The following is a 24,285-nucleotide window of genomic DNA, read 5'->3' as shown; positions in this document are numbered from 1 at the left end:
AGTCCTGTTTTTTTTATCCAGTTTAGTGTAAGTCCTGGTTAAGTCTGGGCTCAGACCGCGGCTCTGTCATCTCTGATAATGACTTAAGTGTTAGTAAGTTATTGCTTCGCTTAAAGAAAACATCTGCATTTGAACTGAAGCTGCTCATGAGTTCAGGCCTTTTTTTAGACTCACTGCAGATCATTTATTGACGCCTGGAGAGAAAAAGTACAGAAAACTAGCAACGAAAAAAAGAAGTTTTTCGCCCCCTACCGGAGCTTTTTTGATCGGTACCAAGTAGGTACCCCGCCCTATCCAAGATACTTGTAGGACTCCACACACTCCCCTGGTTGGCCCACTTTTCCTGAGGTCAATGATCTTTTGCTTTTGCTGACTGTCATTTTTGTGAAGTAGACTTACAAACTTAAAATCACCAAGCATATTTTAAGATGACTCTGTTTTCATGATCACACATTCTAGTGGACAATATAAACAACATGGGTGAGAGAACACAACCTTGGGGCGAGCCCATTGAAACAGTGAGCTGGTCAGAGACTGAGGAACTCGGTCCACATTTACAGGTTTTGTAACGGTCCTCGTCGGTCTTTCTATTGGTCACATTCCCCGTTTCCCTGAATCCACGCTCAGTAAAATGTATTTGCGATCAGGAACACGGCCTCTCGGGGGAATTTCGAAGTGACAACGAAAGGCGCGTCGCACCTCAATGACCGTCACCTCTACAGCTGCTCCCTCAACCACAAAATACCAATATGCCTCCTCAGTCAGTTTTACAGTAGAATATTGTAAATGACATGAGCCAAAGAGAAAATGCCTCCCCTGGCCATTTAAGCAAGATTTCTTTCCCTTTTAGCCAGAAGAAGAATATGAAGTTGACGCCTGCCAAAAATGCATCCAAATAAGTTTTCCTACAGGGGCGATGTGGTCTACAAATACTACTTCTTTGCTTTCGAAAACACACAATCCACTTTTTAATCAGTCATGAGAGGAGAACGTCCCAAATACTCCGTGATGGCATTAACGGACCCTGAAAGGTGCTGCTTTAGTCCTATCTTTTCATCTTCATTCATATTAGTTTGAAAATCCGCTCGACCCGGAGTGAACTGTGGGTGTTGAAAGCCCAAATCTCTGTGAAATTAGTGCGAGGAAAAACAGGTCCTAGCGGCGGGTCCCAGAGGAGTGGAGGAGGCTGCGGCAGCGGGCGCCGCGCTTCGCCTTAATTTTGTCGGGTTATTTATCAAAGAGCGGCCTTTTAAGAGAGTTTGGAAACGAGATTAAAAAATAAGAGAAGAGATCTGGTGGGGTAACGCTGGGGTAATGCGTGCTCGGCATAGTGTTTAATTGGATCAGGGTTATTGTGGAATAAAGTGTTGCTGAAAAGGATTTGGCACCATGACGTTTTTCACTTTTATTTTTACACCACACCTGTTAAATGGAAGTCGTGATCAGTGTTGGGAAGATTACTTACGTTTTAGTTACCCATTACTTCTTCGTTAAAGTAAGTGCAAACAAACAAATCAATCCACAGAATCACTAACGCTTCAACGTTTTCTTTAAAGGTGCTTCCACACCGAACGCTTTTCGGGCGTCAAAAATGCGCCTAAAGCCCGTAGTTGGACGCTTGTGCTTAACGAAGTCAGACGCTTTTCACAAATGTCACCGAGCGTCAGACGCTCTGGCCGCGCGTCAGCTCAGAGTGTGTTCGGAGCCATCTTGGAAGTAGCTCTTGCCTGAAAAATCCCTGCTGTCTGGGACAAACGAGTCTCCCTCTTTGCTACTACCATGTCCTATGGATCTTTAACTATATCCCCATGGTCAACATGAAATCTCCCTAGTATTTAAGCCTAGATCCAGCCCATACAATTGAAAATGGGACTGGTTAGCCCTGTTAACATGTTACAATCGCCAACAGCACATTGTTGATTAAAGGTCTGCAATAAAATACAAATGCGTGAAGCCCGGCTCAGTGTGTGATCATCATAAAAGACCTCTATGAAGTTACGGCTTTATTGACGTTATTAGTGCATAATGCTTGTTTTCACGGGAGAAAAGCGGAGCTCGATGTGAGCTAACTGAGCTAACAAGCTATGGTTTTCTCCTGGAGCTAATTCTAGATTAGATTGTGGCCACACCGCCTTTGCTCTGCCCAATCCCGTCAGACCTTTGAAGCTGAGCAGGGAAGGGCCTGGCAGGACTTGGATGGGAGACCGTTTGGGAACTCCAGGAAGCCTAGCGAATGTAGTGCGTGGTTGGTGGTAGTCGGAGGGGCCGATGGCGCAGACAGGTTGCCTTGCTTCCGTCAGTCTCCCCAGGGCAGCTGTGGCTACAATAGTAGCTTACCACCACCGAGTATGGAGTGAACGAATAGTGCAATGTAAAGCGTCTTTGAGTGTCCAGAAAAGCGCTATATAAAACCAATGTATTATTATTATTATTATTATTATTATTATTATTATTATTATTATATGATGTGAGCAATAAACTACAAAATCAGCCAGCCCAGCTCAGCGTGTGATCATTGTTCTTATGTAGATGGTGGTTTTATTGACTTTTTTGTGCATATTTCTCGTTTTCGCGTGATGACCGGAGATTTAGCTTGTAGCATTAGCTTTCTCCGGTGGTAATGCTACAACAGGCATCCTCGAGGCCCAAACACATTCCCAGCGCAGATTCAGCCTCTGAAATAAGTTTTCTTGTTTTCTCCAAAAAGTTCAACATTTCCCAGCTCTAGCGCCGGCGGCGCTGGACGCCCTGGAGGCGCGTCAAAAGCGTACCCCGCGCGAAAAGCTGCAAAATGCGCTGCACAGCAAACACACAAGGCAACAGCTACGAGAACGTGCTGCTGCGAAACAACTGATTCATAAAACGCAAAGTTAAAGAGACATTTCTGCATTGACTTACCCTCATCGTCGCGGACTTCTAAAGCTTCCTCACTTCACTCCTGACGTCGCCAAAGAAGCTGCGACACACTGGAACACAACTAACACTATTATATTTAAGAAAGTTTGACAATTTTTGTGATCTTTATAGTTTTACTTCCTTATTGGACACTGACAGGAAGTGACAGACAGAGGAAAACAATTATAAACCATATTATATCAATGGGAAGCGAGTCAATCTGCTCTGGAACTTTACCTCTATCTATGTCACTTCCTGTCAGTAACTTTTCTGCCCAACTTTTCTCCATTAAATTTGCTGCTTCACTCGCTGTTTTTAAAATAATAATTATTGACTTACAACCGATATTGTCATCGAAACAAGTAATATTTTCAAAAGCATTGAAATCTGTCATATGCACTTTAAGATTTCGTTTTAATCTAGTTTTAATCAGCCAAAATGTGACTCGATGATTGCGGCTTCCTGCTCACACTGACCTTAGACAGATCTTGATTGTGACTCGAGGACAAACCTGCCTGCAAGCCGAATTACTGAGCGAGCGGCCAAATATATTTTCAAAGAAATTATTTACAAAACATGCTGAAGTTTTAGTGTTTCAGATTAGATTTTGCGCCGTTTCTATTCTCTTGTCCCCGACTGTGAAGGGAGCTGCAACTTATCTTGGTTTTAGATTTATACACATAACACTAGCTGAGACCCGGCCTTTGGCCGGGCCTCGCTAGTCTCCACATTTGATATTGTGAGATTATGAGTGATTACAAAGAAATGTCCAACCCGTCACACAGTATAGCTGTAGACCCGCAGTAAGTAGACCAGTGGTTCCCAACCCAGTCCAAAAACTATGGCCACTACAAATGTGTAAAATAATGAATGCTAAAAATAATTTCAAACAATCTGCAATTGGAGTGTTTGATGCACCCGCACTCCTTTCTTATAAACTACATCGACAATATGTTCGCTAAACTCAGGGAATAGAAATCAAGAGACAGTGGAATAATTATGGATAAATATTAGGGGTTCAGCTCTAACGGTTTAGTTCACAGTGCATGATTGGTGGTTTGGTGCATCCCGGTAGTGCACAATCAAAAAAATAATAAGTAGGTTTTGAAATGAAATAGCCTAATGATCGTTGTTAGACAGTATTTATAACCTTACAATAAAATTGGCAATGCGTTCAAAGCTGCTGTAGAATAAAATGTACCTCAGGGCTCACAATACGTGAAAGCAAAATAGAAAACAAATGGTACAGCAGCAACGTAAAAAAAAAAGAAAAAAACTACGCAGTGCAGGCCATGCGCTCGTTAAGTGGTAGTTTCATTTTCGCTTTTACTCACACGGAGGATAAGTCAGTCGGAGCAGCGCGTTTGATTAGAGGCTTGTGTTTGAGCAGGTTTTGGGCAATGTTTTGCGTGTATTTTTTGTCGGAGACAAAGCTTTGGAGACGGATATGGCCAGGATTGGATCTTACGCATTTGTCAGCGTCTCTGACATTACGCAACACTGGATCTATAATGAACCACAGCCTCGGTCACTGCAGGAGAGACTTAAACCAAGACCCGCAGATGTGTTTTTGAGGATGTAACTGTACCTGTGCGGAGCGTCTGCAGGTTAGCGGTGAGTGACGATGACACACATCACCCTGTGTGGATGCGGGCGCGCACACATACACGTGCGCACACACACACGCACACACATTCACGCGCGCACACACGCAAGCACACGCGCGCGCACGCGCACACACACACATCGCCCTGTTTGGATGCGCGCACACGCACGGCAGTCAGATCTCGTGCACTCGCGTTGTTGTGACGGCGGGTTGTCCTCGGACAGCAGCACCGCGGTCCATATGGACCCGTGGTCAATGCCCGCGGGCAATAATAATAATAAGAGTAATAATGCATTAGTCTTATATAGCGCTTTTCCAGACGCTCAAAGTTGCTTAACAATTTGATGCATTATTCATTCACCCCATACTCGGTGATGATAAGCGAGGCACCCAGTCTGCGCACATCAGCCCCCAACACCAACCACGCACACACTCAGTACTGTCGCTAGGCTTCCTGGTGTTCCCAAACGGTCTCCCATCCCAGTCCTAACCAGGCACTTCCCTGCTTAGCATCCGAGGAACGGTCTCCCATCCCAGTTCTAACCAGGCACTTCCCTGCTTAGCTTCAAAGTCGGTATGGGAAATAAACATGGCGGCGGTATGGGAAATAAACATGGCGGCGCCCAGGCGGCGGCCATTGATATAGCGTTTTCTATAATAGATTTTGCGTTATGTGTAGGTTTTTAGATAAAGTTGCATTGTTTTTAGCATCTAAGATAATGTATTTGTTTTTAAGGCTTTTAGATGAGATTAAGACCTTTTTTCTTTTCAGATTGTGACTGGAGCTGCCAATTGCACACATACACTGTGTTCCAAATTATTATGCAAATTGTGTTACAGTGTCAAAAAGGTAATGCCAGTTCTTTGAATCACTGACATTAATCTCAGATGCCTGTGATGAGTATGTGTCAGGTTAAGCCCAGTTAAGGGAAAAACTACTGAAAAAGGACGTTCCATCATTTTCAAGCAATATGGTAAAGAAAAAGGATCTCTCTGCTGATGAAAAGCATGAAATAGTTGAATGCCTTGGTCTAGGTATGAAAACCTTCGATATTTCATTAAAGATTAAGCTTAATCATCATACAGATAAGAGATTTGTGGATGATTCAGACACACACGGGTTTGTGCAGATAAAGGCACAATATGGACGGTTTCTGCCAGACAAATACATCAGATTAATAGAACAGCAGCTACAAAGCAGCAGACAGGTATTTGAAGCTGCTGGTGCCTCTGGAGTCTCCCGAGCATCAAGGTGTAGGACCCTCCAGAGGCTTGAAGTTGTGCCGAAACCTTCTATCTGGCCTCCCCTAAACTGTTAATTAACTGTTATTAAATGCTGATGAAGAAATCCAATCAGAAACTGTCCAAAAACTCTCAAGTTTAATGGATTTAAGAATTTTGAAGCTCTTATCAAAGAAGGGCTCCTATGTTAAAATATACTTTTTTTTTTTTGGTTGAAATAGCTTTTGATTTCAGTAAATATGACCATCACTGGGAACTTTTTTCAACCACATTTAATTGATCCTCTACCAGTTAAAGACTTGAAAATTTTGCTGACTCTCACTTGAGTTGACAGAACCAGAGAGAGATGTCATTTTCATAATAATTTGGAACGCGGTGTCGTAATTATTATAGATTTGTGCTTATGTTTGTGGGTAACATTTGGTCCTGTTTCCCCCTCAGAGTGTGACTGGAGCTGTAACTCGTGCCGCGGCCCCCTGAGGACCGACTGTGTGCAGTGCATGGAGGGACATGTGCTTCAGGACGGACTCTGCTCGCAGCACTGCTCCCCGGGGCACTACAGGGAGGGAGACCACTGCCTCGGTATGTACTAATACTCCGAATACTACTACCACTACAAACACTGAGATCATTTTCCAGCTCTATGTCCATGTCTCCATGTCGTGACGGCCCATTCTGTTGAAGAACTCGAGTGAACTAATGAGTTTCCTCTCACTGGCTTTGAAAATGTTACTTATGTGAGCTCAATCTAACATCCGCGTTCAACCATAGTAGTGGAAACATATTTTGGATGGAAACGTTTTGAATTTAGCTCATTAAAGCGAGATGCGCCGCCTTCAAGCAGCGAGCTAGCTTTAAGTAGACAAGCTCCACACCTCCCACGCCTCTCACCATGCACAACCCCACAATCTCCTGCCCCTCAGCATGTCAACAAACACGTGCAGAGATCGCAAATGTGCAACAGTTAGCGGCTAACACAGAGTAGCATCATCAGTTTACAAACGATCGTGAACCGGCCGATATCTGACCGACCTGTTCTGATGTAGCTGTTTAATAATCCAGGATCTACAGGGAGCCGTCAGGTCTGTTTCCTCCTCAGGATTATAAAGCAGGCACCGGGAGGCTGTGGAAAAAAAAAAAAATACAGACTTACATGAAATTGAAGTCTCAAAATGTCTGTGTTGGCTCTCAGTCATACAGGAGTTGTCCATCTTCAATGAAAGTTCTTGAAGGGTCTTTATCTGAGCTGCGAGCTGAGCTGAACCTTAGTGCGCTGAAGAAGCGTTTTGGATGAGAGGGGAAACGTTCAGCACTTCGACTACATAGTAAAGAGGACGCAAGAACCTTCACTGAAGAAGTCTCAAAATGTTTACTCTGCTACATATCTTCTTTATCCTGCTGCTTAAAGTGCGTTGCTCACAAGATTAATGAGATTTCCGTATCTCATTGAATCCATCATCAGAGCAGCGTGTGGAGGGGCGTGGGTGAGGCCAGCTGAGGGCAGTGTTCATTTTGACAACATATTTTATTTTAGTTTTAGTCTTTGTCTTTTGGCTAAAATGTCATTTAATTTTAGTCGAGATTTAGTCAAAAAAAACTTTTCAATTTTAGTCTAGTTTTAGTCGACTAAAATTGCATGTCAATTTAGTCGACTAAATTCAAGACTAATTTAGTCGACTTTGCATTTATAATATTAATTATAATCATATTTAATCAAGGTCCTCGACTTCATGGAGCTGCTCCACATGAACAAAGCTCAGACCTGTTCATTTGGCAGTGAATTTAAATGATATAAGGCAATAGAAGCTTGGATGATTTTAGTCTCTCCTTTTAATCTTTATTTAGTCTTATTTTAGTCGACTAAAATATCTGGACATTTTAGTCATAGTTTTAGTCTCATGAGGAACGTTTAATTTAGTTTTAGTCCAATTTTAGTCGTCAAAAATATAACTTTGACTAAAATTAAGACTAAATATTTTAGTCGACGAAATTAACACTGGCTGAGGGGCTTTAAACTTAGCCTTTAAATTACTAGGCGTGAAATAAACACATTCAAGTATAAGTCCTACATTTTTCATTACATTTGAGTGAAATTTCCCCCGGGGAGTGTAAGTTTTGGATCTAAAATCGTTTCATGTAATTTTGATTTTCACCCCATTTTCATTAGAGTTTAGAAAAAACTAAAATGACACAAAGATGTGCTTATATCGTGGTGTTGTGTATGTTATTACCGAAGATTTGTCTGCCCTTTGCCAATAAGGTGAAACCTCAGGGTTAAAAAAAAATGTATCAAGGCGTTAATTTGAATCCTGAAAGTTTAATAATTGTGTTTTGGAAAATTTCAATGGATGTCTATGGTATCAAATGGCCACTATGCTCGTGCTTTACTAAAACTGCCACAACATACACACATTTTAACTTCCTAACAAATGCAGGTCATCTCTCAGAGACACCTGGCTGCACCAACGCAACCAGAAATGTCCCATTTTGCATATAAAATATAACAAAATATGTACGTTTTTTGGGCTTTAATGAATTACAGTAGCTTTGGACAATGAACGGGTTAAAATGTTTAAAAAAAAGTAATATTATTTGTATATGACAGTTTTAAAGGGTGATTGAGAGATATACAGCAGGGGTAGGCAACGTCAGGCCCAGGGGCCAAATCTGGCCCTCCTGCACAGAACCTCTGGCCCCCAAGATGATTTTGAGAAATATTATTATGCAAATAAGGGATCAAATACCTACATCCCACTTGGTCATATATAAAACAGTGATTCTCAACTGGTGGGTCAGGACTCAAAAGTGGGATCGCGAGCATCTAGGGAACTTTTTTTTCAATATTTTCCATCTGAAACTACACGGAAACACACTGGAGTCTGTTAAAATTAGTATTATTGGGTTGTTTTGATCATAATTTCAGTCTTAACAGCAAATCTACGGCTTGTTCAATAAAAACGTGTGGTAAACGCAATATTTTATAAGATATATGGCAAGTTACAGGGTTGCAGCTTGTCATTAAGGTAATGGCGGATCCACTTTAGGACCACTGATGTAAAACATTGGCATTTGCGGAAACTGGTTCTTAACTTAAAGCTACAATAGTAAGGTTCGGCCCTTGGTGTTTTGGCGATGATGAAAATCGGCCCTCCATGACGCTAACTTGCCTACCCCTGCCATACAGTGTGATGACCCGGAGATGATTTAGTTCTCTTAACAATTCTGTGAACATTAACTATCTTAGAATAGGTAACAGTTTCATTGTCGTTGAGTTATATCATGTGGTGTTTGCCCTAACCTCTGTATGTGTTCTCCTGCAGCCTGTGACCCTCACTGCGAGTCCTGCCTGGGCCCCGGTCAGTGCCAGCGCTGTGTGCCTCCGTACGTCCCCCTGAGAGGACTGTGTGTGCTGCACTGTGGGCCTCTGCACTTCCTGGACTCGGACGTACAAGTCTGCAAAGGTACGGCTCGACGCTTGATCAAAGTAATGGAGGAAATGGCCTCTGGGGGGTGGGCGATGCAGCAATGCAAGCGTTTGCACGTAATGTTTTTAACACGCAGCCAATTCTCTGTCTGTCATGTTTCCTTGAAATATTCATTGATTGGTGCAAGACTAAACCTTAATGGGGAAATAATGGGAGCGGAAGAACAGGAACATTTATTCAAAAGCCACGTATCACTCGTGTGCTTTGAGCCCATTGCTCTGTCCAAACATGATGGTTTTAATATGTCTGTCGTGCATATTTTTGGATGAGACGCCGCTGATCTCTAATGGAGAAATAACTTGGGAGACTGAGCAGTGGCCTCTGTCACATGCTGCTCACGTGCATAAAGCCCATTTGTCTGTGCCCAGTCTATTTGCTCCTTTGACATCGAAACATATACCCTGGGACGTTCCGCGGTGTGGTTTTAAATATCTGAGCATGTTCCTGTGACTGGGTGATTAGTGTTGGTCAGTGGAGTCTGACTTTCTGGAGCCTGACCCGGTGTTTTCCCTTGTCTCCTCAGCGTGTTCGTCGGACTGTGTGCTGTGCGAGGCGGTGGGTCAGTGCAGCGCCTGCAGAGAGGGCAGCTTCCTCATCGAGGGATACTGCACTCCGGACTGCGGCCACGGCTTCTACAGCGATATCAAAACAAGAACCTGCCAAGGTAAACGCTCTGTGGAACGTAGCGGCTGCTAGCGCGCAGCGTGCCGAGCGTCTGCCACTGCAGGCTGCCACGTTCACCTGGTCCTGCCCGTGCGGAGTTCACACACTTTCAGCAGCGCGGACAATGAAAGTGATCGTTTTCATTTTTCTGCTTGGTTATGTGTCATGAGGCTTTCCTAAAGAAAGGTGGCCCGGTAGCACAGCGGTTAGCACTCAGCTAGAAGCTCCCGGGTTTGATTCCCGCCTGCCTCCCATTAGCTCTTCCCCTCCATGGGCAAAATATCTAAACTGCATTTGTGAAGGTTTGTGCTCCGTCTGTTGCTGCCTCTGATGTCACTCCACGTTGAACTTGTCAGATTGTTTCGACGACTTCAGAGAGTTCTTATGACGTTTTTCGTGGCTCTTACTCAGAGTGCGCGCTCTCGGCTGCTCCGTCCGCAGCCCCAGCAAAACACAAACGCTTTTCAGAGAAGTCACTGGGGGGATGACGCAACACGGTGCAAAGGAGAGGTTCAACTGTTTGTGCCGTATTAAGCTCCAAATAAATAGATAAATAAAGCAGAAGGACAGACCCGTGAAAGGAGGTGAGTCTGCACGCGCTTTGATCTGACGTTTCACGCAACTGTTTGGCAGACGGGGAGCTTCCCACCTCGACCGGATTTGTTTGGTGCAGATATGCTGCCACACTCCCATCATTCTGCCTCGAGGCAAGAGAAAAAGGCTTGTCCGCTTACAGCTGGAAGCGCCTCTGGCAGTTGACCTCACTCCACTCTCTCCGGAGCATGTCGCCAAAGGTCTGTGGATCTAAAAGCGGTCTGCGTTTCACTCCAGAGAACCGCTTTTACACAATGAAAACTGAAGAGACTGAAGGGCTCTCAGTGGGGTTCAGATCTGGACTCTGCGGTGCTCCCTGGTCCACTCTTTCACATGGATCCTGGCATCGTCATCTTCGAATGTGCTCATGCCATCAGGGAAGAAGGAACCCAGTGATGGAATAGCCTGGTCATTCAGGATGTTCAGGTCATCGGCTGATCTCACTCTTTGGGCTGAACCAAGACCTGACCAACTGCAGCGAACCCAGATGAGAACAGTTCGTTACGTCCATTTCTCTGGTCAGACAGTGTATTTTTGTTGAGAACTCATAGAATTTGAAAGATAAACATATTACTTTTTACTCCATACTTTTTACTCCTCTACGTTTGTGCGTGTGTTTGGTTCATTTTAACACATTGACTACCGCGCTGTATTTGGGGGTTTAGCTGTAGAGGGCCAACAATCCAATCAAACAATCCATTTTTCATGACATTTGTAGCACCAGCGCGTATTCTGTGTTGTAGCTATGGACACATGCTGTGGCTCGTTTGAAAGATGAGACTCTAATCTCTCCGTAGGTGAAAACAGTTTAATTCTACGTGCCTCGGGTCCTGAGAATCCCAAAGCTAAAGAGAGGCTAGTTTTTGATCAAAATCACTGATTTTCTTCTAGAAACTGAGATAACAGGGGTTTTATGAAAAACTCTCCTTTCTGATTAAATCCTTTCTCCTCTCTGGACAGACACTAACGTTATGGGAAGAGGCAAATGCCTAAATTAAATATCTCCGTTTCACATTGTCGACACGTTTTGAAACACCGCATGTTGCCGCAGATCGATCGCTTTTGATTGTGTGTGCATTTAAACAGCCTGGTTCTCGGATTAACAGGATGTTTCTCAGTCGTTCTTGGACCGATTTTAACCTTTAGAAAACTCAGAGAAATGTTTAAAACTCAACTGTTTTGATCTTTCCTGGGAAGCCGCTCTTTGTCAAACGCGCTTCAGAGAGCGAGAGAGAAGATGTTCACTACGTGACACCACGCCCCCTCGGACTAAAAGAAAAGAAATGCAATAATACATATAAAATGTCCAGATCGTGACTTTTCACAAGTTTTTGATGGTCGATTTTGGCACTCAATGGGCCAGATCTTGTGGTTCATAGCGCAGGCTGTAGAAAAGACGAGTACGCAGACGGGCGGCGCTCCTTGCAATCTTCAGTGTCATACCTGGCGCAAAAAGTGGGCAGGACAGAGGGGGGGGGAGACTCGCATTGCGATGTTGTGGTGCCGCCCCCTCTCCATGCTTTCCCCAGACCTGCGGAAGGCGGTGGGTAGCGGGGGGTTCTCTTGTACACGCGTAACATGAGCAATGTTTAGTAAAGATTAAAGAAATAAAACTGTCCCTCCGCTGCTGCAGCCACTCGCTGCAGATCCAAGACGAGCGGGCGGGGAAAGAGAGGCAGCAGCCTCACGCTGGACACCGTTCGAATGCGCAAAGTTACGAAATGTACAGGATTTAATTGATCAGAAACTGTCACATCGGCTGCGGAGGAGTTGCAGAGTTATGCAGCAGTTACAAGAAAACTCTAGCGTATTGGAACATTTGCGCTCCAGCTGCAGGATTCTTGGAGCGGCTGAATTGAAAAGTTGCAATGCGCGTCTTTCTTTTGGACTGAGCTGTGGCTACACACGGAGCATCATCAGGAGGTAAACACTGACACACGATGGAAATGTCTCCTTAAAATTCAGATCAGACCTGGTGTTGTGGCACTTGAAGGCATGTGTGGTTTATTTATGGGAAACTGTTGTTGTTTTGTTGTTAGGTGTGTGCGCGTTGATCTACAGTATCAAAGTAAGCCTGTGCGTAACCGACGCTCAAAGAGACTTTTCAAGGCAATTTCGCTTTTGTTTTCAATTTTGACGTCGATTCTAAGGAAGAAGACAAGGCCGCGCGATGTAAAGAGGAACATAATGTGAAGGTTGCTATAGAAGAGTAGCGTGAGTGCTGCTTGTCATGAACCACGCCTCAGTCGGCCTCTTTTTCTTAAAAAAACGCCCTTTCCCTAGTGGCCACATGCAAGATCGCGCGTGTATTATGTTGCGTTTAAAATTGCGCACGGACTGCGCCAGTCACAAGATCTGGCCCAATGTGTTAAAAGCGTAACAATGCACATTGAGTGAACAGTAGGTGGCGCTGTGCAGATGTACCGTCCAATGAAACTGACTCATGACAAGGAAGAAAGTTTGTCCCCGTCGTGTTGCCGTACAGAGAGGAATTCTGGCGCAATTTTGATGCTTTTGAGGCCGCAGTTATTTTTCATGACACTTATTGAACAGATTTGTACTCTTTACTTTGAACTGAACTGAATTTAAATATTTTCCACTGCAAATACTTTCCAATAATGAATCATCTGACTGAATATTTGACCGGTATTTACAAGGAGACTCTGGATCTATTTATCGTCAATAAGAAAGTAAGTCAGAAACATCGTCTATCAGAACTTGTATCTAAATTTGACAAAGACTTTTACTTACTAGATAGGTACAACTTTTTGCGGGTTATATCCAAAGTTAGCTGGAGTGAATCGTCTGACTGACATTCAGGACTCGGCTGCCATGTTTCTTTAATGGGGCTCGTACAGTTCGAGGTCAGAAGAAGGAGAGCGCAGACGGAGAACGGGGCTCGTCGAGAAAGCGCGGCGTTCAAAGACAGCTGGTATTTTCAGGACTCTAATTGGAGCCGAGTGCGGGGAGGAAAAGGAGAGCGCTGCCCTTTTCTGACAGGAGGAGCCGTGCTCAACGGATGTTCCACGCTCTGTTAAGTTTTATATCGAGTGGAACTTATCATTTATACGGTTAGTCAAGTAGGAGGTGGAACAAGGTGCTATCTTTTCGGAAAACTGGCGCCGGCCTCAATGCGAATCATTTACACCATATGTTTGGTGTGCATGGGAAAAAAGCCATCTTTTCTTGCATAAAAATGACTTCATATTGGACTACATTATTGCCAATGGAACAAGTGAATTGTACAACTAATGCTTGTCCTATTGTCTCTTTTTTCAAGACAATCCAAACCTACTCGAAATCAATAAAAAAATCGATTGTTTGAATTCAAGCGTGTTTTCAAAGTGTTAATAACAGACTCACAGTCGTGCTATTCCAGGCCTAAAGGCTTGAACTGCAGCAGGAGCCTGGGCTGCTCTTCCAGATAGAAATGAACAAACACTTTTCATTCATTGTGGCTGGGAGATACAATTTGACGTCGCTGCCCCCCCAATCCAGCGGAGACCGAGAAGTGTCTGCGTGAGTGAAGAAGGGAGCAGAAAAGAGCAGGTGAAAAGCTTTAGTGTTCAATGTAGAAAAAGTGGATGAATAATAGACTTTTCATCTCCATAACTTGATGCTAACTGTGGAGTTGTATCAGGTTGGCCTGTGTGTGCAGTGGCCCGTGTGAAAAAATAAATTGTTAGAGTGGGATTAGATCCTCCAAACTTTGGTATAGGAAGCCAGCGCACTATAATTGAGCTATAACTCCGCGGACATGTGGGCCGGTCTAAATCATTAAATTCCTGGGCCGAAATGAGATCCCACCACGACCCTGTTTATACACAAGCGTCAGACACTGGAGGCAATGCAGGTGAATTGTCTTGCCCAAAGACGGAATGACCGTGCAGAACCGGGCCTGTTTCCAAAACCCCATGTAAGCCTGGGAACTCTGATCAGGGGGGGGTTGCCATTTGAATTTTCCAGATCGGACTGAAGAGGCAAGCGCAGATTCTGGTGGAAGTAGAGCCGCTTGTATACAGCGGCTGCACTAAGAGGCTTTTAGATGCTTTTGTACAACCCCTGTGAAAGATGCTATTTGTGTGAAGAAGCGCATTGCTCTGTTCAACAGGAATGGACGTCTTCTACCTGTCGATGTACAGCGGCCTCCTCCACCCCGACACTGTCAGCTAATGAGCTGTCAGCTTCATGTGTGTTTGCTTCACACTAACCTAACTGTCCTCCCTCTCTGATCTGTACGGCACCGCCATTGTTCCGCGATTCTGCTGCAGAACAAATGATCAAGTCTATTTTCTGCTCTGGCACAGTCTGGCTGGATGGAGCTCACAGAAAACATTCGGATATTTAGAATAAATGCTCTCTGCACGACAGAGAGCAGTTCTCTACTGCTGGGTCGGGATCCACAAGTGGGTCTATTTTCAGAAAACTTTTTTATTTATCCTTCATAGGTTGATTCAATGCTTCAATCAAACATAAACAGTGGGAAAATACAGGCTTTTAAAATATTTTGTTGCATTTTCTAACATTAACATGTGTTAATAGGTGATGGTGGGTCCCAACCATAGATTTAATATTGATTGACGTCTTGTGCTCATTCCTCCCCATTTACATGAACTACGGCATTCGAGAAAGAAGCCACAATGGCAGCTCAGTCTGTTCCAAAGGAGGACAAAAAGTCAGAAAACTGCAATTCCATGAGGCGGGAAGAGCGGCAACAATCCTCCACAGTTCTCCAGGGCCTGTCAATCAAAACCCAAAGCTAAAACTTTAAAATGAAATATAACATAAAACCAGCGTGGTTAAAAACATTACACTCTTCTCACCGTTGTCACTGGAATAACCTGTATATTTTTAGAAATAATACACGTTTTTGGAGCCAGACTTTAAAGTTGTTTTTGGGAGGTGTAAAGTCTTCATTGGTTTCTGTTTTTAAAAGTTTCTTTTGAAGTCGCCCCTGGCCACCCCCTCATTATTCTTTTCAAGAAAACTAGCTGAAAACGGCTACATTAGTACATAGTAATCGCTAATTGTTCACGTGCTTATCTAATGAGCCATTTAACATTTGCCAGCGATAAATCGGCCATTTCTTGGCCGATTTGAGAAAAAATAAAAGGTATCAATGAGCTTAGGGTCATCTTTTGAGCTGAAGATATGTGCAAAGACATTCAGGGTTATACTGACTTACTCTAATAATGCTTTTACAAGCTGCAGTCATTGGAAAATGTACATAGAGTGCACCAAAACAGTCTGCACATATTTAGCATTACAGACAGTTACTGTTGCATTTACGCTAATCACTAAACAACTTTTATCAACTTCATAAAGTAGTTTTGTTTTTGTTTTTTAGTACAATAAGTAAATAGAAGTTACCTCTTCAGAAAAAATGTCACGTTAGCGACCAAACTTCATGCTTCTCTGCTCCCCATTGCTGAAAATAACCTCCAAGAATGACAGTTGTTTGGCTTCGTAGTCTCCTTCATGCTGCCTGAAAAATAAAACTGATTTTCGTGCTAGCTGGTTCTGGGTTCTTCTTTGCCATTGTTGCTGAACTTGTGCGAACTCAACTGGTGCTAGCAGAAGCGCTAGCATTAGCCACCAAGTTTATAACTATGTATATATATATTTCTTTTTTTCAGGAATCCATAAGTACAAGTCTGCTAGAGGTTGATGCAATGCTTTTAAAGTGAATTTGACATTTCATTTTTCTAATAACATCCTCTCTAATCCCTTTAATTCTAGCCGTTAGCCTTTAGCCGTGAGCGCTCTCCATCTAATCAAACGAGCGTTAGCGCTTCTGCTCGCTACACCTCTGCGCAGTTTGTCCTATGATTTATGGAAACTGACAGGGCCGAAATGTAACGGAGAGATGCATGGTGGGTAATGAGGGAGAGCCGCCTCAGGTTCCTCGGCTCCTCCACAGTTTAATCAAACATTGAGACGTTCGGGGCGAAAAGTGCTGAGAGTCGTACGGTAAAGATGATGATGTATTAGCGTCGTTAAGGGAGGTGTTATGACGCTGGACCTGGAGAATGATGCGCTTCTTTGGAAAATGTTAACAACAAAAGTGTATAGATGATGCCAAATGCCCTTCCAGACACAACCCTATCAAAGTAACTGGGCTTAGGGATGGCCCAAAACCCGGCAGAAGTAAGTCAATGCCCAAATCCGACAGTTGAATGCCACAAACAGAAGAAAAATCAACGTGTGCACACTTTTATAAATGTATTTATGAATACTGACTTTTTTTCTTCAGTTAATGCTTTAACCTGTTAAAGCTCTGAAATATTATTATAGTCTCAGAGCTTGGATCTTGGCGTTTGGTCAGATTTGAGCCCAACCCACTCTGAGTCTCTGTGATCTGATTGGCTTCAGAGTTACACTGCAGGTCAGACACCGTGAGTCACAGTAACATGACGCTAGATAGTGAGCTCCTTATTTTCAGTACAAAGGCTGAGGCCTCATTGCTCTTCAGGCACAGACTAAAAAGTGAAGATGGAAGTCATGTATATTCTGATTTAGAACATTGCACTTCTGCTGGATGTAACAATAAAATATTGAAATTCAAGCATGCCTTCATAATAAGTGTGAAAAATCCTGTATATAATTAAAATATTAGTTAATTATTAATGACTCTCATTCCACAAAAACAAACCCGTGTCATTTGTATCTGCTGTAGAGTCATGTTTGTCCCAGTTCCTCTGAGTCGTGGTGCAGCAGGACTGATGTGGACAGATGTTACAGGAGAAGCTCATGAGATTCATTTCTTCAAAAGTTACTATAGTAACTGTTTTCTCCAAAGTAAAAGTAGATCTACCACAGTCCTGTCCACATCTGTCATGGTCCACCCTGACCCACCATGACTGACTCTACATCAGATAATATATATAGATATTTCTTCAACCTTTATATATATCAATAATATGTTTGTTATTGTAATAATTTCTCCTATATTTGTTGTTTTTACCATATTTGAGTTTCAGAGTATGATATAACTCACTGTATTTAGCGTCATGTTACTGTCACTCATGGTGTCTGACCTAAAGTCTCACTCTGAAGAAAGTCAACTCACATTTACACTGAGAAGGTTGGAAAGGCGCCCCCTTGTGTCACCTTGCATCCAAATGCCCAGACCAAAACAGTGGGTCCTATACGGGCTCAGGTATTCTAAGGGGTTAATATGAAAATAAGGCCTGTTTGTGTGCAAAAACGTTCAGAACTGCCTTTATCTTCTTTGTGTCAGAAGCAGCAGCAGAAGTTGCAATGGCTCTGTGTTTTGTCTCGGTTTGCAGAAAATCGCGCGCCCACTCGCCTCCTCCTCCTCACTCCGGAGCAGCTCGCTCTGAGCTCGGGGCGGGTTTGGAGACGGACGTTTGTTTGTCTTTCACAGTAAACAAACAAAGTGGGTCAGACAGTGTTTTCTGGACCAAAACAATGGGCACTTCAGAAGGATGAGCGTTTCGGTCCGACAGAACTTCCACGGACTTTCAGACGGTCGTGAAAGTCCAACTCTCGGTCTATAAAGGAACACCGTTTTTTTAATCTCATTTTTCAAACTATTAAAACAGCCAACAATTTCTGAAAGAGTTAAATCAATCAACCAAGTAGACACATTATTTTTTATCATGTCCAATGGATTATTTCTGTTCAGAGAGTTGTGTGTGGCAGCGTGGTCAGTAGCTCGGTAACCTGTCAGTCTTCCCCTGGCTGTGGCAATAGTAGCAACCACCACTGACTTTAGAGCGCCAGCAACTCTATTGTCAAAGTAAGAAAGTAAAGTTTATTTCTAAAGCAATAACACAGATAAAATCACAAAGAGAATGTACAAGAGACCCGACCCTCAAACATGACCAAGCGCCAAATGCATTGGCTCAAAAGGGTAAACACCATCAACATTTTCATAGACATAAAGGAAGGTACTAATCCACAACTGCTGCTATTCTTTATTTATTTCTTTAGTCGGTGACGGTCGATAGAGAATTATACTGGTTTAAAACGCCTTAAAACACGACCAGCCTGGCTTCTGATTGGTTATTTCTGTCGTACCTCTAAGAATTAACCAGACGGTCGCTTGTTTAACACCGGGCAAGTCGTGAAGTTCGAAGCTCCGAGTAAGTCCAAGTCAAATGGTCATGGGGTCACACTATAGTCGGCAAGTCACTCACACCGGAGTTAGTCCTAACTTTCTGATTTCAAAATATGTTCTGTACATATAATATATAATAGAAATAATGTGTTTGAAAATATGAAAATGTGCAATAGTTTCCTTGAAATGTTGCACTTTTGAAAATGTAGGTAAATATCAAACTTTTACAAAGTCTAATGCATTGGAATTTTTAAGTTTATCCAATAGGGAATAGTCGCAAATAAAATAAGTGCATTTTGAAGGCTCCGGTCTGTGTGCCACATACTAGGACGGTACTCTAAGGCAGGGGTTTTTAAAAAAATTAAACAAAGAGTCTTTGTACATGAGCTGCCCTTCCATGTAGTCTTTAATATAAATATAATGTTTATTTATAATTTATTTTACCTTTATTTAACCAGGTAAAAACTCATTGAGATTTACAATCTCTTTTATATAGCAAAAATCATATTTTTGATTCATATTGTTCTGACAGTTTCTGAGTCAGTGGTTCCCCTGTAATGCCCCAGCCCCCGTATGCTCGGATTCGCCCCTGCTCCAAGTAGATTGTGCTGCAACAGGCGTCTGTGCCGCTGCCTAATACAGCCACTAAATGTAAATTAACGCCTGCACGAGTGTTTGTGCTCAGCTAAGAGACAGCAAACAGAGATTTGCATCGCCTATACTCGCCTATACGGTACCTTCATCACGCTGAAGCTATACTGTCCACTGTTTCAAAGGTTTTCCTGTCCTCATTAAACTTCTCTGAAGTCTATGAATCTCCACCTCTTCAATCACTGATGGAATCGTTTGAATGCATCCAAAGAAATGCACATTTCTTTTCCTGCTGTATTAATTAGAAGCGCTGTATCGGGAAAGTGACAGATCATGTGGGTAATTACCGTAAATATAGATGTGCTGGATCCTGTCGTCTGTCATCATTTAAACTCCAATCACTAATTCAAAGATTCAAAGATTTAAAGATTGTTTATTTTGTCAAACCATTTGTGAATGACGTGAAATGACATTTCTCTCATCCTTGATTGTGAAGCGGGGGGTGGGGGGAGAGGGGTGGGAACACAGGAAGGGCAGGGAAGGCAGGGGGAGGCTTCCCGATGGCCTTGTGTATGAAACTGTTCTTCAGTCGACTGGAACTGGCCCGTAGAATCCGCAGTCTCCTCCCTGAAGGCATTACCTTGAAGAGACTGTGTGACGGGTGCGAAGGGTCTCTGGTGATTCTGACGTAATAATACAGCAAGTCAAGTTATGGTCCTCAAGCCTCGATTTAAGTCTCAAGTCCTAAGTCAAGTCAAGTCGTTTTGGAGCTTAGGTCAAGAAAGTCTCAAGTCCTGAAAATTGAGAGTCTGACTCGTCATGTGACTGGAGTCTCCCACCTGGCAGTCCCTGAAAGTAACTGACCACGCAACTGAGAGTCATGTGGCTTCAGCTCCCCTTTGAGGCAAATATAACTTCTATTTCCCAAACCACTGTCCTGATATGAGCGTCCTCTGGTTTAAATGAATGAAATCCGTGTCTGCGTTGAAGCTCACCGCAGAGAAAACACCGGCCGGGAGATGGTCGACAGACAAGCGGGAGAGTATAGGGACACGAGCAGAGATGGGCTCGCTGCCTGGGGGGTGACAGGGGGAAGCATCCTCTTCAGCAGACTGCTCCGCTTTAGTGATGTATGGCAAAGTAGGCGGAGAGTGAGTGAGCGCTGTCAGAGAGCCTGTCGCTGTAACAACACGCCGGTTAACAAGTGAAACAACACCGTCATTTGACTGAGATACAGCGCCCTCGTGTATAGGAAGAACCGGCTCCGCGTGTTGCTGTGAATGATGAACGCGTTCCCAGCAGAAAGAACGTGCCCAGTGTCTGACAAACAGAGAGCAAAGTTTTGAGAGATGTGTGAAAACCATTTATAATATTCAAGGTTTTGACACATTTTTTTTCATTTACTTTTTGGCTCGCTGCAGTCAAAGGCTTTTAGAGTCTTACAGTGCACAGTGTGTATTCAAAGTCTGCTTACCCTTACACCTCACATTTTATGATGTTACAACCTCATTCCAAAATGGATTAATTCTTGTCAATCTACACAGATTGTGAAAAGAAAGTTTTGTAGAATGTTTTGCAAATTTATGAAAAATAAGACTGAAATATTGCATGTTCATACAGTGTGCACACCCTTTGCTATGACACTCAGAACTGAGCTCAGGAGCTTCCTTTTCCCACTGATCGTCCTTGAGATGTTTCTACAGCATGAAGCAGAGTCCACCTGTGCTAAATGAAATGGATTGGACTTGATTTGAAAAGACATACACCTCTCTATAAAGGTCCCACAGCTGACGGATGCATATCAGAGCAGAAACTAAGCCCTGAAGTCAAAGGAACTGTCTGTAGCCTCAGAGACAGGTTTGTATCGAAGCGCAGATCTGGGGAAGGTACAGAAAAAACTGCTGCAGCTTTGAAGGTCCCGAAGAGCACAGTGGCATCATTCGTAAGAGGCTCAGATCGACCAGGACTCTTCCCAGAGCATGGTCCGTCCAAAATGAGCAATCAGGAGGACGGGCTTTGGTCAGGGAGGTGACCAAGAACCTGATGGTCTCTGACAGAGCTCCAGCGTTATTCTGAGGAAATGGGAAAACCTACAATTTACCACAGGTGGACTCTGGTCCTGTTGTAGAAACATCTCAAGGACGATCAGTGGAAAAAGGAAGCTCCTGTGCTCAGTTCTGAGTGTCATAGCAAAGGGTTTGCATATGCACATGCAATATTTCAGACTTTTATCTTAAATGCATTTGTAAAACATTCTTTAAAAAAAAAAAAAAAAGGGTTTTCACTTTGTCATTTTGCGGTATAGTGCGAATGAGAAGCTTCAATCCATTCATTGCTAGAAGGTCCTGGGTCTGTGGGGGTGTCCTCCCGGGACAACAGGTAAATTTCGTCCATCCACAAAGTACACTTTGAGCTTCACTAAGTCCTGTCTCTCGTCCCCCAGTGAACGTGCGCCCCCCCCGGCTGCGCGTGAACGGCTCGGTCCTGGTCCCTCTCGGCGGGTCAGCGCCTCTGTCTGCGTCTCTGCTGCGGATCAGCGACCCGGACAGCGCCCCCCGCCTGCTGCACTTCGAACTGCAGTCTACACCCTCCAATGGCCGGCTGTACGTGCAAAGGGGAGCAGAGGACACGGAGCTGAAGGCGGGAGAGCGCTTCAGCCCGGAGCAGCTCAGCGCGGGGCGGGTCGTGTTCAGACACCGGCCCGACAAATCCAGGTGAGGCTCAAGAAGTCACCGAAGTGTGAGGAAAAATATTAAGTGTAAGATGTGCTTTATAGTGGTTTAAAGAGGCTCAGCAGCTGCTTCTGAAGGGTTACCTGAGTTTGAAGATGTTTGACTGATCTCGTTTGAAAGCTAAGAACCTCCAGAGTTCAGTTGCTGAGCTTTATGAGGAGACACTGCAGGCAAAGGTTTACTTTTTTTTGTGTTCAACTTTGAGGTTAATTTTAGGCCTTCTAGGCAAATAAATGTCCTAATCTTCACAATAAGGTGTTATGTAAGGTATTATATTATTGATTAACATGGGAAATTGTAACTTTAATGCCCATTTTCTCAAAATGCACTTTTCTGACACTGTTTTGGCACCGAAGCACCTACTCACCCAGTCTTGTACCAAACAATACTTTGATGGCTCATGCTGAGCCATTTTCCACTATCTAATTCCTAGCCTAATTTTTTATTATTTCTGTGCAGCATAAAACAAACACTTTTTTACAGATCTTTTCACTAACAGCTAGAGCTCGAGATTGTGTCAACGACAAGCTAAGATTTCTGGGATTCCAGCCACATACGCCAACATAATTATTGTAGAATGTAAAATACTGGAGCCACTGTTCTCAAACTCAACAAAACAAACAAATAATAGAGGCAACCAATCCCATTGTGTGGGAACATTTTCCTGTTTTTTTGCAGTTAATAACTATTTATTGCAATGAGATCTGTCAAGACTGGTTCGACATCTTGACGAAACAACAGGAAACGTACAGGTGGTTCACATCAATATTTTATTGTTAAGATATACGTACAAGATACAATGGCTGCGTCTGAAACCATCAAATTGTAGCCTCTAAGCACTAACACTAGCAACTAACTCCTTAACCTTTCATGGGGTCGACTGTGATGCTCCGTCCACACCAAACTCGATTTGGGCGTCAAAAACGCGCGTCACGCCCGTTGTTGGACGCCTGTGCTCATTCAAGTCAGACGCTCGTTACCAAGCGTCAAGACGCTCTCGACGCGCGTCAAGAGCGTCGTCGTGGAGCGCGTTGGGAGCCGTTATCAGTTATCAGTTATCAACATGGATGACATAGAGAGAGTGGCTTGGCTTTTATTGCTTCATAAAGCCAGACAACGTCGTCTACGGGCTCGTCGGCGCCGTGTCTGGATTCATGAGATCGTCTGAAGGCGTTCTCAGTTTGGCGAGTTTCACCATTTGCTCCAGGAGCTGCGCTCGGACGAGAGTCGCTTTCAACGGTACTTCCGCCGCTTTTAATCCTGGTGTTTAGATAAAGAAGCACTGATGTGTCTTTCTAAAAAAAAAAAGTCCCAGAGCGGCTGTAGCTCCGGTTCACAAAGAAGCTACGTCCGTGACTTGCGACTTGTTGACATCTGTGGGGCTGGCGTAGAATCTGCCCCGGTGGCTTAGCTACAACATACGTCACTATGGGGAGAAAGCTCCTGATTGGTCGACGCTCGCGAATTTCGCCAAAAAGTTCAACATTTCCCAACTCGAGCGTCGGCCGCGCTCGACGCCCTGGAGGCGCGTCAAACGCTCACCAAGCGCGAAAAACCTCAAAACGCGCCGCGGAGGAGGCGCGTGACGCGCTGCGGGACATCTTGACGCCCCCCGGAGGCGCGTCCTCCATGTATTTTAAATGTAAACCTGACGCTTTGGAGGCGCCAAAACGAGTTTGGTGTGGACGGAGCATTAGACTCTATGCAGTTAGTGAACTAGAGCTTCAGCAGCATTTTGAACAATCCGTCCGTCCTTAAACAGGGGAAAGGGAAGTGACATCACCAACAGCTGTTTTTCTTCTTCTTTAAAGTTATTGGTGGAGTGCAGGCCAAACAAAAGTGCATGTCGCCCCCTACTGTACAGTGTCCGACAACAACATAGTGTCCAAACAAAGACATTTAAGGAGAAATAAAATCCAAATGATCCAAACATTTCCCTTTAGTGTTATTTTATTTCAACCTGTTTCATAAAGCTACAGCAGCAAATGATCCATGTGGCTTAAGTTTCTACTAAATGAAAACAAAAGCATTTAATCCGTTTCCTGAGTTTCCTCTTTAACACTGACATGTGACTGAGCTGTGGGGACGACAACATGGATTTATCACTTTTATAAAGTTTGGCTTGTGCAGAATCTTTTTTTTTTATTATTATAATTTTTATTATTAAATGTGCTCCTGTCAATCAACAGTGCTTGCGCATAAATCACTCCAGGGTGGGGGCGAGGGGGGTGGGGGGATTTGGCGCAGTGGTTTATGGGATGGCACATGGCTCCTAATCCCCGGTTAGTTAGCACCAGAGGTCCCTATGCTAAAGTGGCTATGAGAGTTAGCATCGAGGCTCCTTTTCCTAACTACTTCCTAACTGACAGACCAATTCGGAAGCATCTTATCATG

General features: G+C 43.7%; 1 protein-coding gene across 1 annotated transcript in view; it reads left to right on the top strand.

Moving 5' to 3' along the window:
• fras1 (Fraser extracellular matrix complex subunit 1) overlaps nt 1-24,285 on the top strand; it is a 421,086-nt gene that overhangs the window by 243,910 nt on the left and 152,891 nt on the right. The window contains exons 23-26 of the mRNA XM_079566634.1: nt 6,185-6,325; nt 9,064-9,204; nt 9,752-9,892; nt 21,603-21,873. Coding sequence (XP_079422760.1) covers nt 6,185-6,325; nt 9,064-9,204; nt 9,752-9,892; nt 21,603-21,873 — 694 coding nt within the window. The remainder of the gene's footprint in view (nt 1-6,184; nt 6,326-9,063; nt 9,205-9,751; nt 9,893-21,602; nt 21,874-24,285) is intronic.

This window comes from Gobius niger (assembly GCF_951799975.1).
Source record: "Gobius niger genome assembly, chromosome: 1".
Classification (NCBI taxonomy): Eukaryota; Metazoa; Chordata; class Actinopteri; order Gobiiformes; family Gobiidae; genus Gobius; species Gobius niger.
Note: the sequence above shows the minus strand (reverse complement) of the source record. Positions and strands in the feature narration are given on the sequence as shown.